Raw genomic sequence first — 20,505 nt, 5'->3', positions numbered from 1 at the left:
GGAGTAACTGAAAAATTAGCCTCTATTAACAGCCTGTGTGAAAAAACTTAGGGAACAATATCCTCAAGGAGGTTAAGAAAACACTAATTCAGTATAAACCTAAAGTGGAATCTGCTGGGGTGTGTTACAACTGATGATGTTAATATATGTGGAGGAGAAAAAGACAAAGTTACAAAGCTTGTAAAAATTTGAGGTATTTACATTGTATGGTTATTCGCTGCATTATTCACTCAACTGGTACCTCACAAAAAAATATTTGAATCTATCATGTGTTACTGAATCTATCACATTTGAAGGTAAACTTCACTCCTGTGGGCTTACCCATCAATCATCAGTTTCATGAATTTTTGTCAAAAATAGAAGTTGAATATACTGACTTGCCCTACAATGCAGAAGTTCAAAAACAGTAGTCATAAGTTTTTATTGTGACTTTTTAAGTTCTGTGTTGGGACTGAAAGTTTTCTGACTGAGAAACACCTTGACAACTATAATCTAACCGAATGGCTTTGTAGTTTTGGCTGCAAACTTGATAATGCTTCCTAATGAATTAAACTTAAAATTGAAATGCAAAAGAGTTACTATATGTGAAATTAAGTCATTTCAATGTTTGAATCACAAGTAATGTCAAGTTGTGTTGTCAAAAGTTAAATCAAGAAACGAGATATATGTCACCACACAATTTTGAAGTAGATACATTTTCCGATCTCAAACTAAGCTCCAGCCTAGGGTAAAAAAATGGCCCAGTTTTAGCTTTTTAAGTCCCAAATCCTGGGAAGCCACTAGTCCCAGAAAACTGGAACAATTGTTCTCAATTCCAGCCTCATTTTTCAGACCTGGATGCAAACACTAAGGAAATATCTGTATCTCAAAATTCATCAACTGCAGTTAAGGACCTTCCACCCAACCTGAAACTGGAAGTGATTAACCTGCAAAGTAATGACATGCTAAAAGTCAAATATCAAGAGAAGAATCTAATGTATTCTATAAAATAAGATGCTGTTCATGGATTGATATCAGTATTTGTACTTACCTGCTTGAAAGGTAAAATATTAATATATAAAATCTCATCAAAGATCAACATTAACAGATGAGCATTTGAAATTGAGTTTGATGAGACAGAACACTAACTTTGAACCCCAGATAAATGAAGTGCTATGTCACATCTCCACAAAAAAATTACACTCAATTATTATTGTAATTTGAATTTTGTCAATAAAAATATTGTAGATTTTCTCCCTTTTGTTATGTAAGTACTTTTGTAGTATCTTCAATTTTCCCTCTCGGCCCTTAAAATACTTACTATCTAGCCCTTTACATAACATGGGCCCCTCATCTAAACTAAGGCAAATACAATTGCAGGATGAGAACTGTCATAGTTGACAAGAAACTAAAAGAAGCAGTAACACTGACTTTTATGAGAAAAATAAGCAGAAGTGGTATATATTTCAAAGACCATAACATAGCAGAATCAGAAGCAGTCACTTCATTACACCAATCTCTTTAGATGTCCATCGAGAATCTAGATTGTAGATTTTAATGCATTTGCTATGAAAGTTAATTTTCCTTTATATGATAAAATTGGCATGGATTCAAGGAAGATTAACAAAAACTACTTTGGTGAAACTTGATGTCTGTTTAAAAAAATTAAAAAGTAAAGTTGTTAGCTCAAAAATATCAAAATTACAGAAATAACAATTACTATTTAAAAATTATACAAAGTACCCCTGGCTGTCTTTATGGTCTATGGAGAATTCTTAAAAACATACATAAATTAAAGCAGAGTAGTTTGTTTTGTCTTAGTTTTGTTTAGTCATAAGAATAATTTGTTGACAATTGGGAAGATAACACGTTGAATCAGTTTCTGAGATTGTTAATTTTATAGTCCTAGAAATCTTCCAGAAGAGAATAATCATCTTACAGTAAGATTTTAACTTTTATCTACTTACTGTATTTTTCAGACTATAAGATGCACTTTTTCCCCCAAATTTGGGAGGAAAATGGGGTTGTGTCTTATAGTCAAGATGTAGCCTATCTGGCTCACTGGGGTGGGGGGTTATTTATGTTATTAAATATTTTACCACATTTTTTGCTTCAAAAATATTTTTTCCTATTTCCCTCTAAAACCTAATGTGTCAAGGGGGAGGGTAGATGTGGGGGAGGGAGGTGGGATTGGCTGGGGTGGGGTGGAGGGATGGGGAGAAAATGCAGACAATTGTAACTGAATAACAATAAAAAAAATTAAAATAAAACCTAGGTGCATCTTATGGTCCAAAAAATATGGTAAATGCAAAAGCCATTCAATTATTTTTTTCAAAATCCAGATGTCCTAGGAAAGTATTACAATCCAGATTTCACAGCAGGGATCCATATTTAAAATATTATGAAATATTTAAAGCTATATAACTAAACAAAACACCTCAGTATATACAAAAAATGTACCAAAATATAAGTTTAGGGTTGTAGACCAGTAACATGTATTTCCATAAAAATATAATCACCATTAAGGCATTTCTTGGTGCTAGGACTACAAGGAAGAATAAAATGCTGCTGATAAATTTTAGAAAACAGATTCTGTCCAAGATGGAGGCATAGGTAGGAACTCTTTGCTTCCTCACACAACCAAAAGTAGGATAACAACCAATCTAAAATCAATAAACAACTAAAAGTGCCAGAAAACCAAACGGCATGGAACTCTGACAACCAAGGAATTAAAGAAACAGTCAACCAGACCAAACAGATAGGTAAGATGGGCAGACAGAGAGAACCTGAGGCAAGATGGCGGACCATGCAGGTGGGGAGGGCTGAACCCGAAACAGACTCAGAGCTGACTATGGACTATGGCGGGTGCCCTGGTGCGAGAAACTCCCAGTCTCACACGAGGGTTTCTTGGAAAGTGGTGCTAGAGACCAGCAGGTGAGCTGCATTGTTCCCTCTCTGGCCCCTCCCCCACAGACAGCATCACACCGCAACAAAGACCGTTGCCCTGCCCTGGTGAATACCTAAAGCCCTGCCCCCTTACCACTTAACAGGTGTGTTGAGACAAAGAAATATGGCCCAAATGAAAAAAGAGAACATAACTCCAGAAAGAGAGATAAGCAACAAGGAGATAGACAACCTATCTGATGGAGAGTTCAAAGCCCTGGAAATCAAAATGCTCACAGAACTGATTGAACTTGGTCACAAAATGAAAGAACAAATGAAGGATACCCAAAGTGAAATACAGCAAAATATTCAGGGAATCAACAGTGACAGGAAGGAAACCAGGACTCAAATCAACAATTTGGAACAAAAGGAAGAAATAAACATCCAACCAGAGCAGAATGAAGAAACAAGAATTCAAAAAACTGAAGAGAGGCTTAGGAACCTCTAGGACAACTTTAAACACTCCAATATCTGAATTACAGGGGTGCTAGAAGGAGAAGAACAAGAGCAAGAAATTGAAAACTTATTTGAACAAATAATGAAGGAGAACTTCCCCAATCTGGCAAAGGAAATAGACTTCCAGGAAGCCCAGAGAGTCCCAAAGAAGTTGGGCCCAAAGAGGAACACACCAAGGCACATTATCATTAAGTTATCCAAGATTAAAGATAAAGAGAGAATCTTAAAAGCAGGAAGGGAAAAGCAGTTAGTTACCTACAGAGGGGTTCCCATAAGACTATCAGCTGATTTCTCTAAAGAAACCTTACAGGCAAGAAGGGGCTGGAAAGAAGTCATGAAAGGCAAGGATCTACATCCAAGATTACTCTATCCAGCAAAGCTATCATTTAGAATAGAAGGGCAGATAAAGTGCTTCCCAGATAAGGTCAAGTTAAAGGAGTTCATCATCACCAAGCCCTATTACATGAAATGTTAAAGGAGACTTATCTAAGAAATTGAAGAAGATCAAAAACTATGAACAGTAAAATGACAACAAACTCACAACTATCAACAAGGGAAACTAAAAAAAGAAAAACAGTGAAAACAAAAACTAAGCAAACAACTAGAAGAGGAATAGAATCAGAGAAATGGACATCACATGGAGGGTTTTCAATGGGGAGCGGGGAGGAATAGGGGGAAAAGGTATAGGGAGTAAGAAGCATAATTGGTAGGCATAAAATAGATGGGGAGAGGTAAAAGATGGTATAGGAAACAGAGAATTCAAAGAACTTATATATATGTACAACCCATGGACATGAACTAAGGGTGGGGAATGCTGGAGGGTTGGGGAATGACAGAGGGGGGATAAAGGGGGAAAAATTGAGAAAACTGTAATAGCATAATCAATAAAATATGCTTTAAAAAAGTTTTAGAAAACATATAATATACTTGGGAAGGTAGACTAAATAAATAAAGGAAGCAAATAATAATATAAATTGACATAAGCACAGTGTCAACTGAGTGGTATATGCATGCATGTACCAAGTACTATATTGGGACTTATAAATACCAGAAGTTACCTATTTCAAGGATGATAATATGTACATTAATGTCTACCTAATATCTATTAATAATGAGAAATTAGATTGTGGCAGCAATGACACTTCTTTTCTCTTAGCCTAATTTAAGTAAGGATGCCTTTTTTGAAAAAGCATCATTTTGATGTACTAAGCCAGGGTCAGCAGGTATATCACTGCTTTGAGAGCAAATATCCATTTATCAAATACAGTATTCTTTATCATTAAGTATAATAATAATAATAACAAAGTCCTCATAAAACTTCTTAACACAGTGCTACAGTTCCCTGGACAACCACCACTCATCAACCAGAATTGGCATTTAGCTGAAACAGTTGTCAGCCAAGTTTTAAGGCATCATTTGAAGAACAAAAAGCACAATATAGGTATAGTCTACTCATTTGATTTCAGTGCATATATCACCCAAAACATGTATGTATGAGAATAATTGGTACTTACTTTTAAAAATTTTTTTTGCTTTCTCTAGAGTTTTTAGTATTTTGATTTAAGTTAGGATTGTTTTAAGTATTTCTCATCTTAGTGAGAATGTTAAAAGATTCTGTTAACAATTTTTTTAAGGTCCTTTATTAAATTGTAAGATAATTAAAGTTGTGATATTTTATTTTAGAAGGAGAAATAAGAGAAGACTGCACAGAACAGGTAAAACACTTCCTATTACTGTTTCTTCTTAGACCTTAAATTCCTAGAGAAAACATACTGTATGTGATTATTTTGAGCTCAGGAAAAGCTGCTAAGTGGAAACATCTATCTAGAAAACTATTCAGCTTTTCAGTATTTTAAATATTATAAAAATATTTATTTCTGCAAAATAAAATTGTGTATGTGGAATGTGTACAAATGAAATTATATGTCTGAAATTTGCCTCAAAATAAGCCAGTGGCGAGAAAGAAGGGATATAGGTGAATTTAAGTCACTATGAGGTGATAATTGATGAAAGTGGGTGATGGGCAGTTTAAATATAACATTCTCTATACTTTGGTATATTTGAAATTATCCCAAATTATAAGTTTAATAACAAAAGGTTTATATTAATGACAGTTACCCAATTAGTGTTTATTACATTCATGTGTATTATTAACAAGTAATGCATGTGAGTTGCCTCTCTATATTCTGCTGCTGACATTACATCAGAGTTCATTTTGAGAGGGGATATCAATGCCCTGCTATACCAGTTTCAGAAAGCTTAGGTATAAATCAGAAAATCATCATCATTTATTAAAAGCCCACAGTGCATTAGAGTAACTGATTCATTAGGACACTTATGTTTGAATGATAGTCCCACAATTACTAGCATTATAACTTGGGAAAAAGTCATTTCATCTTTGTAAACCTCAACTTCCTCATCTGTAAAATAGAGATACTGCCTCATACCCCACAGGATTTTTATGAAACACTGTTGCAATCGTGTATGTGGTAGGACTTTGTTAATTATATGGAACTATACTAATAATAATAATCAACATTATTGCTTCTGTCTTCTTTATGGAGATATCTATACTGAAAAGAAAACTTTTTAAAATTCTTGATCTGTTTGGAGGGAAATGCTCCATATTACTGTTGACTGTATATGCATAATTATCTGCATGTAATTTGCTAAAGCTTAAATAAAAACCATAAATTTTATATATTTTAAAATAGCTTATTTTTAGAAGACTTGTTAAAGAAAAAATCCACATCCTGTCAAAACTTTACAGATACACAAGTATACATGATATCCAATGAAGAAATTGACTTCCCAAGGATCTTTCTGGAAGAGTAATATAGAATAAGAAAAAGATCAGTTACATAAAATGGTTATCATAACCTAACTGGCTATAAGTGTTTGAGTTCAGATATTAATATAGCTTAAATTCAGATTAGCACTCACACATACTTTATATTCAGCCTTATAGTTTCTTGTTTAGAAATTATTATTAAGTACATACATTTCAAGTACAGATTTTAACAACCTATCATCATTGCTTGCAAAGGATTTTCTCATTCAAAATTTTCATGCACTACATTAAAAAAAAATGTTATTGTTGTTCAGTTACAGTTGTCCCCATTTTTCCCCATTGCTCTCCCCTGCCCTGCCTAACCCCCGACATTCAGTCCTCTCCCCCGCACTGTCCTTGTCCATGGGTCCTTAATACATGTTCCTTGACTTGACTGTTCCCCTTTTTTCTCCCATTATACCCCTCTGCCCGCCCCTCTGGTCAACATAGGATTTTGTGTGTCTTGTTTAATTTTCTGTTGATAAGTTTTTCACTATATGTCTCTATTAACTATTCATCAACTTTAATTAATTAAATACATTCAATAAGAAATATTTTTAAAGTGAAGTAATTAATGCTAATATTTATCAATTGTTTATTATCTGACTGGCACTGGCCTTAGTACTTTAAATATTTTAATTCAGTTAGTTCTCACAACAGCCCTATGAGATAGATACTACTATTAGCTTCCTTTTAGAGACACAGACACAGAAATTAAGTAACCCCCCCTCAGTCACACAGCTCGTGCGGTATACTGCTGGAAATCAAACCCAAACACTCTGGCTCTACACCAGGGCTTATCAACCTCAGAGCAACTGACATCTTGGGCTGGATAATCCTTTGTTTTGAGGGGACCCTCCTATACACTGTAGGATGTTTAGCAGCACTCCTGGCCTCTTATCTGCTAGATGCCATTGGCTCTCCCACTCATCGTGACAACAGCATCTCCAGACATTGCCAAATGTCTCCTCAGGGGAGGGGGAAATCATGATGGTTAAAACAGAAAAGTTTATGTTAGCATATTTCACCACACTTTTTAAAATAATTAAAAGAAAAAGAAAGAAATGAAATGACTACAGGTATAACTAGCTCTAAGGAAGATTTAGGAGGGATTTGTGCTAATGACAAAAGCTGAGAGAGAGAATTTCAGTTCTATATTAAATTTCATTAGATAATTCTGAATTTTGTATTTATTGGAGTGATGTTAGTTAATACAATTATATAGGTATCAAGTGTAAAATTCTATAATACACCATCTGTATGTTGTTCTGTGTGTTCACCACCTGAAGTCAAGTCTCCTTCCTTCACCATATATTTAACCCACTTTGCCCTCTTCTACCTTCTACCTTGCCCCTAACCCCAGTTTTCCTCTGGTAACCACCATACTGTTGACTATATCTGAGTTTTTGTTCATTCCTGTGTAGCACGTTAGTTTTTAATTTTGATATTTTACTAAGTAGTTGGTAGTGGCTCTTGAGGCAGTGATTCATAGAAAAGATAACAGTTTTATAAGCCCTGTATAAAATTTTATGAACCTGCAAAGGGATACTAACAAGAACCTCATCCATTTCCCACTTCTTATTCTTTTATTTTCTCCCCCTACAGGTATTTTTAATTTTTAATTAAATTTATTGATATGATGTCAGTTAATAAAATTACATAGTTTCAAGTGTAAAATTCTATGATACATCAACTGTACATTACATTGTCTGCTCACCACCCAAAGTCAAATCTTCTTCCCTCACCATGTACTTGACCCCCTTCACCCTTTACTATTCCCCTACCCCCTTCCCTCTAGTAACCACCATACTATTGTCTGTGTCTGTGAGTTTTTGTTATTTTTGTGTTTTCATTTGTTGCTTCCAGTTTTATATCCCACATATGAGTGAAATCATATGGTTCTGGGCTTTTTCTGTCTGACTTATTTCACTTAGCATGATATTCTCAAGAGCCATTCATGTTGTCACCAATGGCAGTATTTCATCTTTTCTTATTTGGCTGAGTAGTATTCCATTGTCTATGTATGTACCATATATTCTTTATCCAGTCATCTGCAAAGGACTTCAGGTGTTTCCATGTCTTGGCCAGTGAATAATGCTGCAATGAACATAGAAGTGCATATATCTTTGCAAATAAGTGTTTTCAAATTTTTCGGGTAGATACCTAGAAGAGGGGTTGCTGGGTCATATGGTAACTGTATTCTTAATTTTTGAGGAGTTTCCATACTGTTTTCTGTAGTGATTTTACCAGTTTACATTTCCAACAGCAGTGACTGAGGGTTCCTTTTTTCCCACAGGTTCTCCAACACTCATTATTAGTCTTTGTGATAATAGCCATTCTCACAGAAGTAAGGTAGTATCTTGTTGTGGTTTTGATTTGCATTTTCCTAACAGCTAATGAAGTTGAACATCTTTTCATATATCTATTGGCCATTTCTATGTCTTCATGGGTGAGTTGTCTGTTCTGGTCCTCTGCCCATTTTTGAATTGGATTGTTTATCATTGTTTAGTTGTATGAGTTCTTTATATACCTTGGATATTAACCTTTTGTCAGAGTTGTTTGCAAATGTCTTCTCCCATTCAGTTGGTTGCCTTTCTGTTTTGATGGTTTATTTTGCTGTGGAGAAGCTTTTTAGTTTGATGTAGTCCCATTCATTTCCATTCATTTATTTTTAAATACTTCCCTTGCCTTTTAGGTCAAATTCATAAAATCTTCTCTAAGACCAAAGTCCATTCAAGTTCAGTACCTATGTTTACTTCTATGTGTTTTGTTTCAGGTCCTATATTTAGGTCTTTGATCCATTTTGAGTTAATTTGTATGTAGTGTATGGTGACAAACAGTAGTCTGGTTCCACTCTTTTGTCTGTGGCTTTTTGATTCTCCCAGCACCATTTATTGAAGAGGCTTTCTTTTCTTCATTGTATGATTCTTGCTCCTTTGTCAAAAATTACTTGTTTATTTATATGTGGGTTTATTTCTGGGCTCTCAATTCCGTTCTATTGATCTGTGGATAAACTTTAAAGAGGCTAACTTGGGCTTGTATGTTGGAATTAGTTTCTAGGTATAGAGCATACCTCTGGTTTCCTACCACAGGCTTTGGTCATAGACAAGTAAATAAATCATGTTGTTATGTATCTATACTGTCTTGCCTGAACCACTCATTGATATACTGTCTGGAAGAAACCTTAGACTCGGAAATGATAGGAAACTCATTTTTGATGAATTACGAAAGGTATAGCAACATGCTGCTTATATTGCTTTTTTAGTCTTTGTTATCACCTAGGAGAGAAAAGTACATATATATATATATATATATATATATATATATATATATATATATATACACACACACACATATATATATCCCCAATATTTACATGTTGACAATTATCTCCATTTATAATGAAAACCTTGTATAACTGAAGTATGTAGTTTCTGAAAGTGTGATTTAAAAAAAAATTTTTTTTATTGATTCCAGAGAAAGGGGAAGGGAGGCAGAAAGAGGGAGCAAAAATCAATGTGAGAGAGAAACATCCATCATTTGCCTTTCACTTGCACCCCAACTGGGCCTTTCACACCCTCTACCCAGGCATGACCTCTGACTGCTGATTAAACCCACAACCTTTTGGTTTGTGGGACAATGCCAAACCAACTAAGCCACACTGGCCAGGGCTAAAAGTGTGAATTAAAAGTAGCAATTTTATGTCATCAATACTTTTATCATAAAGTTTATAATCTACTTCTTGAACTCTTTGTTCACATGGATAAATGATAAACTATTCTGATACTTATTTTTTCATCCAAAGAATGATTTTTTAAAATATTTTTAAATGTGTCGATATATTCCTCGAGGAGAGTTAGATAAACAAGTAGTAAAAAACAAAAATGTCAGCACAACCATAATACAGTGGTCATTCTTCATTGATATGAACCAGTTTATCTTAGTATTTATGATCTATCTGCTTTCTGAAAGATTTGGGGCAGTTCACAAGATTATTTTACATAGAATATCTAAAATAACATTAATCAAAGGAAAAGTCAATTAAAGGTTGTGAAGTAAGAGATGTTGTTCAATATCTGCACTGTTTTATACAAATTAAAACTGAGGTTAGCTCTGAATTTGGGGAAGCTAAGGCAAATAAAGGGAAATAGGTTTACTTTAGGAGGCATGATGGTGTAATAGAAAGAATGCAGGACTTGTAGACAACTATCTCAGTTCCCATATACTGCCACTTCTTCGTCACTGCCACATATTTCTTTATACCTATTTCCTTATCTGTAAAATGAGAATAATTATATTTAATAATATCACAGTACTGTTATGTCTAATTAGGTAACATGAAAGCATTTTGTAAACTCCAAAACACTGTTCCTTCCTATTGTTCTTACTGACTTTATTTTTTAAAATATGCAAATAGTAAATTCATCTTATAGAAACATTTCTTGAGCTCAATTCACACCCAAGAATGCTTGTATTAGAAAACTGAAAAACATACTAAACATATCTTCAAGTACGGATTTGGAAAAGAAATCCTATTCACACAGATCTTTTTATTATAAATCTTCAATAAAATCTGAGGGAACTATACTGAATAATCATTCAGTGAAGGCATTTCTGTGGAAAGGTAAAATGACATGTTTGTTCTAAGTACATTCCTTTCTGATGCTTTACTTAACATAGAGGAAGTTGGGAAGTTATAGAATATTACCTATCAACCTGTCTCTTATAAGTAACAGAAGCCTCAAGCCAACCTTTGGCAAGTGCTAAATGGTAGTCAATTTAACATTTCATTTTCTAGAAAGAACACCACCACCAAAACTCTGGAATATCAATTAAAAAGAAATTCCCATATGATCCTAAATATTCAAGGCACAAGGTTAATATTCAATGGTGAAACTTGAAAACTGGACAACTTGCTCAGGAAAGCATCTCCTTTCACACGGGTGGGCTACTGGCATACCTATAAACAAGAGCCTTAAGTGATAGGAACAGGCAATCATAGGAGTCAATCATAATGCAGCCTGTGGAACACATGTTATTTGTCAGTACATTCAAAACACTATGGTGATAAAAACACTTCAAAGGGAAATAATTAAATTCTAATCCCACCTCTGCCACTAAATGAGTGACTGGACAAAACACTTAACCCATATACACCTCAGTTTCCTCACCAACAAAATGAAAAAAGTTTCAGATTAAGAAACTTTAAGAATTCTTCTATCTCTAAAATAGTATACTTCTGGGATTTAATTATTGTTGCACCAAATCAGGAACTTTGTAAGAAACATTAGTAACACATGGAAAAACATAATAAAAGATGTCTATATTAAGGGCACAACAGACCAAAATCAAATTTGTAGCAAAACAAACCTTAACTGTCTGCAGAGTTTGTTTATTAAAGTTTGTGTACATTTAAAACATTAGGTAACAGAAAAAGAGTGTGAGGAGGGAAGAACATAAAATGGGATAAGCATTATCTATTATCTTAATCTAAGGATTATCTATTATCTATTATGTATTATCGTAACTTCAATAAATGGTGTTGGGAAAATTGGACAATATGTGCAAAAAAAAATAATAGAACACTTTCTTATACCATACACAGGAATAAATTCAAAATGGAGTAAAGACTTAAATATAAGACTCAAAACCATAAAAATCCTACAAGAAAACATAGACAGTAAAAGCTCAGGCATTTCCATAGCAGTGTTTTTTCTAATACATCTTCTTGGGTGAAGGAAACAAAAGAAAAAATAAACAAATAAAACTACACCAAACTAAAACATTTTTGCACAGCAAAGGAAACCATCAACAAAATGGAAGACAATCCACTGTGTGAAAGAATATATTTGCCAATGATACATCGGATAAGGAGTTAATATCCAAAATGTATAAAGAACTTATACACTCAAAACCAAAAAAACAAACAACCCAATTAAAAAACGGGCAAAGGACCTGAATAGACACTTCTCCAAAGAGGACATACAGATGGCCATTAGACATATGAAAAGATGCTCAATGTCACTAATCATCAGAGAGATGCAAATTCAAACCACAATGAGATATCACCTCACACCTTTTAGAATGGCTACCATCAATAAATCAACAAACAAGCGCAGGTGAGGATCTGGAAAAAAGGAAACCTTCATGCACTGTTGGTGGGAATGCATATTGGTACAACCACTATGGAAAAAAGTATGGAGTTTTCTCAAATAATTAAAAATGGAAATGTCTTATGATGCAGAGATTCCACATCTTAGAATATGCCCAAAGAAACCCAAAACACTGATTCAAAAGAATGCATGCACCGCTATATTCATTGCAGCATTATTTACAACAGCCAAGATTTGGAAGCAGCCCAAGTGCCCATCAGCAGAGCAGTGGTTAAAAAACTTGTGGTCCATGAACACAATGGAATACTACTCAGCTGTAAAAAAAAGAAAAGGTGGGGAGAAAAGGCATACAACTGTAATTGAATAACAATAAAAATTTAAAAATAAATAAATAAATATACAAACCTTAACAAAAAAAAGAAAAGGAAAATTCTACATTTTGTGACAGCATGGATGGACTTGAAGACCAAAATAAGCAGTCAGAGAAATACAAATAATACAAATACCATATGTGGGATATAATGAACAAGATAAACAACAACAAAAAAACCAAAATAGAAACAGAGGCCTGGATACATGGAACAGATGACAGCTATCAGAGGGGACTTTTACTTTTGGGGGTTGGAGGGCTGGGTGAAAAAAGTGAAAAGATTAAAAAAACTCTTAGACATACACACAGATGACCGTATGGTGATTACCACAGGAAAAGGAATGATCAATGGTGACAGAAGGAAACTTGACTCTGGATGGTGAACACACAATATGCAGATGATGTATTCAATATTATAGGATTGTACATCTGAAATATATATAATTTTATTAACTAGTGTCACCCCAATAAATTCAATAAATTTTTAAATAAATAAATATATACAGAAATACAGTGTCTTGCTATCACCCACCGTTAGGTAACAGCAATAGGGTGTGGCTCAGAAAATACACTTAACTATATGTAGAACTCAAATGAGAGACAGGGGTGGGAGGAACCCTTTCATTGCATTAAATTATTACATGAATTAACATGTTGCCGTTCAGTCAAGAGTGAGCACAGTCTCAACACTTAATAGCATGAAGCCTCTGGTGAAAGTATGACTTCCTATCACCAAACAAAATCACCTCCTCCCAAACTAGAGAAGAAATAACACAGAACTACCAATTCTATAGTCTATCCAGAGTCCTAAAAGTTCATAAATTTTGGTTCAATAATTCTATTGCTACAGCTCTATACCAAGGAAGCAATCCTAAACACAGAAAAAACTTCACGCCTAAGAATAACTTTCATTGGGTTATTTATAAAAAAGAAGAAATAAGCTCTGGCTGGTGTGGCTCAGTGGATGGAGTGCTGGCCTGAAAACCAAGGAGTCATCAGTTCAATTCCCAGTTAGGGCATATACTGTGGGCCAGGTCCCCAGTGGGGGGCACATGAGTGGCAACCACACATTGATGTTCCTCTCTCTCTAAAAATTAATTAATTAAAAAAGAAATTGGAAAACTATAAGTTTAACAAAAAAGAGGAATGGTTAGGAGCACCATAGTATTGATATTTGATGAAATAAAATTTACCCATTAAAAACAAAGACTATGTATGTGGGAGCATTGAAGAGTAAAGTGAAACCAAAAACCCCCAAACCAAAAACATAAAGAAATGTATATACAATACTATTTCTGCTGTTTAAAAACAAATAAAACACATATTGGGAAAAAAAGACATTGGAAACGAATACACATTAAACCATAGTTTTCATATGCCTGGTGGGACTATGGATAAATTTTTGTGCTTTTCTGTTTTCCAAATTTTATTTAATGAATGTACTTTATTTTAGTAATTATTAAATAGCTGAGTATACAAAATATTGATCATTTTTGATTAAAAATGTTGATGATTTTTATTTATCATCAAAATATTCATGTAAAGTAAATAAGAGTACAACTCAAGGTTATTTAGCATGAAACAGACTCTCATGGAAACCTTGGAAATCTCCTGATGTCTTCTTTGAAAACAGGATAGATCTTAAAGAAAATCTTTCAAAGGAAAAGTTTTTTTTAATCCTGGTAGAGCCTTCAGAAGTTAATTCTATGATTCCTACTTTTTAAAATGTAATTACTAACATAGGAGAAGTCTGAGGGCCTGGATGGAAGACCCTCTAGAACATCAAGAATATGGCTTAAACAAATGGTACTTCCTGGCTATGCAAAATCTGGCCTTCAAACAACAATTATATCCAAATATTAGGAAAATAATTTACCTAGGATCTCTGCTAGTTAGTGATCAAGACCAAAAGCTAAATCTAGATTTCTTGATAACCATTCTAATGGTATAAAAAACAGAATTTGAAATAGTAGCTTATAAGCCATGAGTTGGAGCTTATGTTTTTTTAAATACCAGTGATTATATAAATGATTTTTTGTTTTCAAACTGAAAGCCAAAAGCCAGAACACACATGCAAGCCCCAGGCACTATTAAATTACTCATTCTTTTTCTTACCTGTTTTTCCAGGTTTTTAAAAAATGTTTGTGTTCATCAGGATCCACAAGCACTGGTATACATATATGTTTCCCTTATTTGCCAGCTCCACACCTGTTTTATTTGAGACATAACTACTTAAAATACTATAATGTAGTATTTTTCTAAAAGGCTTCTTAGAAACAAAAAGAACTTTCAAGGTATAATTTAAGGAATAACTTTTAAGAGAAATGTCTCCAATTTGAGTACAACCATCATCTCGACTCTCTTTACCTTTCCCCTTTACAATTTCAACTCTAAGTGGGTTATCCCCCAAACTTTCAAAAATGTCCTCACTGTGTCATTTTTCAAATAATATCACTCACCATTAGTCTTACATTTAAATATATTCCAATTTAAGAATCCTATCATAAAATTCTTGTTCAAAATGGAGTCTTTAGGGTTTTATATGTAAAGAATCATGTCATCCTCAAAAAGTTACAATTTGACTTCTTCATTCCCAATTTGGATGACTTTTATTTATTTCTCTTGCCTGATTGCTCTGGCTAGGACTTCCAGCACTATTTTGAATAACAATGATGACTTGACATCCTTGTCTTGTTCCTGATCTTAGAGAAAAAGCTTTCAGTTTTTCACCATTGAATATGATATTACCTGAAGGTTTGTCATATATGGCCCTCTTTTATTGAATGTTTTAATCATAAATAGATGTTGTACCCTGTCAAATGCTTTTTATTGCATCTACTGATATGATCACATGATTTTTATCCTTTATTTTGTTAATATGGTGTATTACATTGATCAATTTGCATATGGTGTACCATCCTTGGGCCGCTGGAATGAACCCCATTTGATTGTGATGTATTTTTTAATGTATTGTTTTATTTGATGTGCTATTGTTTCATTTATGATTTTTATATCTGTATTCATCAGAGATATTGGTCTGTAGTTTTCTTTTTTGTGTGTTGTCCTTACCAGGTTTTGGTGTCAGTGTTTTGTTGGCCTCATAAAATGTATTAGGAAGTATTGCTCTGCTATTTTTTGGAAGAGTTTGAGAAGGACAGGTATTAAATCATCTTTAAATGTTTGGTAGAATTCAGTAGTGAATCCATCTGGTCCTTGACATTTACATTTTGGAGAATTTTTGATGGTTGTTTCAATTTCTTCAATGTTGATCCATCTTTTTAGATTTTCATGTTTTTAATGATTCAGTCTAGAAAGATTATATATTTCTAGGAACTTATCCATTTCTCCTAGGTTATAGAATTTGGTGGCATATAGTGTTTCATAATACTCTAGTATGATCTTTGGTATTTCTGTAGTCTGTGGTAATACAATGGGATCACCTCACACCTGTTGGAATGGCTATTATCAAAAAGATTAATAATAAGTGTTGGAGAGCCTGTGGAGAAAAAGGAACCCTCAATCACTACTGTTGGAAATATAAACTGGTAAAATCACTACAGAAAACAGTATGGAAGCTCCTCGAAAATTAAGAATACAGTTACCATATGACCCAGCAACCCCTCTTCTAGGTATCTACCCGAAAAATTTGAAAACACTTATTTGCAAAGATATATGCACTTCTATGTTCATTGCAGCATTATTCACTGGCCAAGACATGGAAACACCTGAAGTCCTTTGCAGATGACTGGATAAAGAATATATGGTACATACATAGACAATGGAATACTACTCAGCCAAATAAGAAAAGATGAAATACTGCCATTGGTGACAACATGAATGGCTCTTGAGAATATCATGCTAAGTGAAATAAGTCAGACAGAAAAAGCCCAGAACCATATGATTTCACTCATATGTGGGATATAAAACTGGAAGCAACAAATGAAAACACAAAAATAACAAAAACTCACAGACACAGACAATAGTATGGTGGTTACTAGAGGGAAGGGGGTAGGGGAATAGTAAAGGGTGAAGGGGGTCAAGTACATGGTGAGGGAAGAAGATTTGACTTTGGGTGGTAAGCAGACAATGTAATGTACAGTTGATGTATCATAGAATTTTACACTTGAAACTATGTAATTTTATTAACTGACATCATATCAATAAATTTAATTAAAAATTAAAAATACCTGTAGGGGGAGAAAATAAAAGAATAAGAAGTGGGAAATGGATGAGGTTCTTGTTAGTATCCCTTTGCAGGTTCATAAAATTTTATACAGGGCTTATAAAACTGTTATCTTTTCTATGAATCACTGCCTCAAGAGCCACTACCAACTACTTAGTAAAATATCAAAATTTAAGAACTATGTGCTACATAGGACTTTTTAGAACAGATAGTATTATAAAATCAAATAGGTGAATCAGACTGAATGTAGGATGTCAGGGTGGGTAGGGCGGGGGTGAGTGATGGGGTGGGAGAATGGGAACAACTGTAATTGTACAACAATAAAAAAATAGGTGGAATCACAAATGATGACCCAAAATTTGCAACTTTTCATTATAGGAGTCTTCAGATGCTTCCAAATTTCAACTAACATCCTATCTTTCCTTCTTTGTCCTTTTATGCTTCATATGTTATTTCTCTTCACTGATTTTTATAAATAGTATATTGAAATTTTAAGAGTAAGATACAGTTTTCTACTTTACATATATAGTGCATTTTAAAATATTTTGTTTTGTTGTTTTTAAATACTAAAATTAAAGATATAAATATTAAGTCAATTCTTTTTATTCTCTGCATAAACATGATGTTAATTATTTTTATTTGTTTGCTTCCAGGAAATTGGAGATGGTGGTTCTCTAAGAATGGTTCACTTTGGTTTGGTGTAAATAATATGAAATTTGTGTTTTACTGACTAAAACTTCCCTGTATGGAGTAAAAAAAGAAAAGAGTATAAACTAGTTAAGTTTAAACTCAATTAAGAAATGGGCAAAGGACCTGAACTTCTCCAAGGAAGACATACAGAGGGCCCAGAGACATATGAAAGGATGCTCAGCATCACTAACCATCAGAGAGATGCAAATTAAAACCACAATGAGATACACTTCACACCAGTCAGAATGGCCATCATAAACAATTCAACAAGCAACAAGTGCTAGCGAGGTGGTGGAGAAAAGGGAACCCTAGTACATTGTTGTTGGGAATACAGACTGGTGCAGCCACTGTGGAAAACAGTATAGAATTTCCTCAGAAAACTAAAAATGGAACTGCCTTTTGACCCGGCAATTCCACTGCTGATTATACCCTAAGAACCCTGAAACACCAATTCAGAAGAACCTATGCACCCAATGTTCACAGCAACACAATTTACAATAGTCGAGTGTTGGAAGCAACCTAAGTGCCCATCAGTAAATGAGTGGATCAAAAAACTATGGTGCATTTACACAATGGAATACTATACAGCAGAAAGAAGGAGCTCCTACTCTTCACAACAGCATGGATGGATCTGGAGAGCATTCTGCTAAGTGAAATAATCCAGTTGGTGAAAGACAAATACCATATGATCTCACCTTTAAGTGGAACCTAATCAACAAAACAAACAAGCAAGCAAAATATAACCTGAGACATTGAAATCAAGAACAATCTGACAGCAACCCAAGGAGAAGGGGGTAACAAGGGGGGAGAGGGAGGGTCATCAAGGAACATGTATAAAGGACACATGGACAAAGCCAAAGGGGGTAGGAATGAGGGTGGGAGGTGAGGATGTGTGGGGCAGGTGGATTGGAAGGGGGTAAATGGAGATAACTGTACTTGAACAATAAAAGAAAAAAGAAAAAAAGAAGCTAGGTGAGTTTAAATTTAGAGTGTTTTTTTCCTGGACAGGGTGGCTCAGTTGGTTGGGTGTCATCCCGCAACGCAAAAAGTTGTGAGTTTGATTTCTTTGATGCTTCTCTCTCACATCGATGTTTCTTTCCCTCTCCTTCTCCCTCACTTCCCCTCTCTCTAAAATAAATAAATAAATAACTGGGATTTTTTAAATAAATTGAGCCCTGGCTGGTGTGGCACAGTGGATTGAGTGCCAGCCTGTGAATCGAAAGGTCGCTGGTTCGATTTCCAGTCAGGGCACATGCCTGGGTTGCAGACTAGGTCTCCAGTTGGGGGCATGCAAGAGGCAACCTATTGACGTATCTCACACATCAGTGTTTCTCTCCCTCTCTTTCTTCCTCCCTTCTCTCTAAAAATAAATAAAATCTAAAATAAATAAATAAATAGTTTTGAAAATCAAGTTTTATTAGTTTCAAAAACATGCAGCGTAATGGCAAAGTGATCCTAAGTAAAAGTGCTTAACTTTTTTCAATAATGTAAAATTTTGTAAGGTTCTTAAATTGTAAATTACTTGATGCTTCAAAAGTACTTAAACTTGGTTCTTGCCAGTATTTTAAACATTTCCTCTTGGGATCTTATTTATATTATTAATTTGCATTATGAAGTGTTGAGCAAATATAAAGTATTAAGCAAAACTTTCATCCCAGGCCCATTGTTGAGAGACAATTTTCTGTGGGTCTCTTGAATGCTATAAGGCACTGACTCTCCCTGAAACAAGATATTGTCTTCCTCTGGAGCAAAGGGCAAGCATGCTTACTGCCAGTTATAAAAGATCTGAGTTTCTTAAGCTCACAATTCCTATTCTTTACACAGCCCAATGAGTGTGAAGATGTCATCTATCCCTCTTTACATCACGCTGCAGGAGTGAGGCTCAGAAAATCAATGCCACCTTCCACCCCCCAAAAGTTGATACTTTAAGTACTATTATTGTGAGAAATAAAGTGTCCTTTAACTCTGACTGAGGAGTCTCATGTATTATACCAGCAGGAAACTAGTTTGGTAACTTTTTAGCTTGAAATAAGGTAAAAATCTCAGACCTTTCAAAGTTCTTGACACTCATTCATTAGTAGAAAGCATGTATTTTACAACTGTAAAAGGCTGTAGTAGAGTGGGGAGGGAATATAAAGGAACTAAATTGAAATAGAAAAAAATTACAATAAAGATTAAAATTTTTTTATATTTTTAAAATTTATTTATTTTTATTCAGTTACAATTGTCTGCATTTTCTCCCCATCCCTCCACCCCACCCCAGCCAGTCCCACCTCCCTCCCCCACCTCTACCCTCCCCTTGATTTTGTCCTTGTGTCCTTTATAGTAGCTCCTATAGACTAAATTTTTAAAATTCAAATTACATTACTCAATTTGCTACTGCTCTGGAGAAGTTTTAGTAATACATAGTATGTGAGCTATGCTAAAAAGAGATGTAGAGCTACTAGAAAATTTTCATTTTACTATTCCAGTCTCTATTATATTAATAAAAAGTTAACTAATTTTTTAAAGAAAAAATGGTATTGAGAAAGATAGTTTTTGTCAAGATGGCAACATTTTCTCCAGGTTTTCTAGTAAATAGTCATTAACCAAAAATACAAATGACATTTCCTGATCTACCATACCCTTTTGTTTACTTGACCACTGTCTTCTTCAACGAGGTGAGAGACTAGTAGAAAAATTCAGTACCATTTCCAGGCCCCATGTGAGTAGACCATAGTCTGCTAAAAAGTAAAAAATGAGATATTAAGATAAAATATGAATAAAAATAAAACTACTTTGTTATATAATGATGATGATAAGCTTGCCAGTTGTGTAGGTGAAAACTAAACAACACTTAGCTCTTAAATAAATTGCCCATTTTCCCACTTCACATTCCCCTGGAAAAATTAACTCATATATGTAGACATCCAAGTTTAGACAGTGGTAAAAATATATTATG

At 34.2% G+C, this 20,505-nt stretch overlaps 1 protein-coding gene across 1 annotated transcript in view; it reads left to right on the top strand.

Moving 5' to 3' along the window:
* WDPCP (WD repeat containing planar cell polarity effector) overlaps positions 1–18,105 on the top strand; it is a 307,958-nt gene extending 289,853 nt beyond the window's left edge. The window contains exons 13-14 of the mRNA XM_071221611.1: positions 5,062–5,093; positions 17,528–18,105. Of these exons, the coding sequence (XP_071077712.1) occupies positions 5,062–5,093; positions 17,528–17,604 (109 nt within the window). The 3' untranslated portion in view covers positions 17,605–18,105. The remainder of the gene's footprint in view (positions 1–5,061; positions 5,094–17,527) is intronic.
* Positions 18,106–20,505: the final 2,400 nt, after the last annotated feature.

This window comes from Desmodus rotundus, chromosome 5 (genome assembly GCF_022682495.2).
Source record: "Desmodus rotundus isolate HL8 chromosome 5, HLdesRot8A.1, whole genome shotgun sequence".
Classification (NCBI taxonomy): Eukaryota; Metazoa; Chordata; class Mammalia; order Chiroptera; family Phyllostomidae; genus Desmodus; species Desmodus rotundus.
The sequence above is the reverse complement of the archived record's forward strand: the minus strand, read 5'-3'. Positions and strand labels throughout refer to the sequence as shown.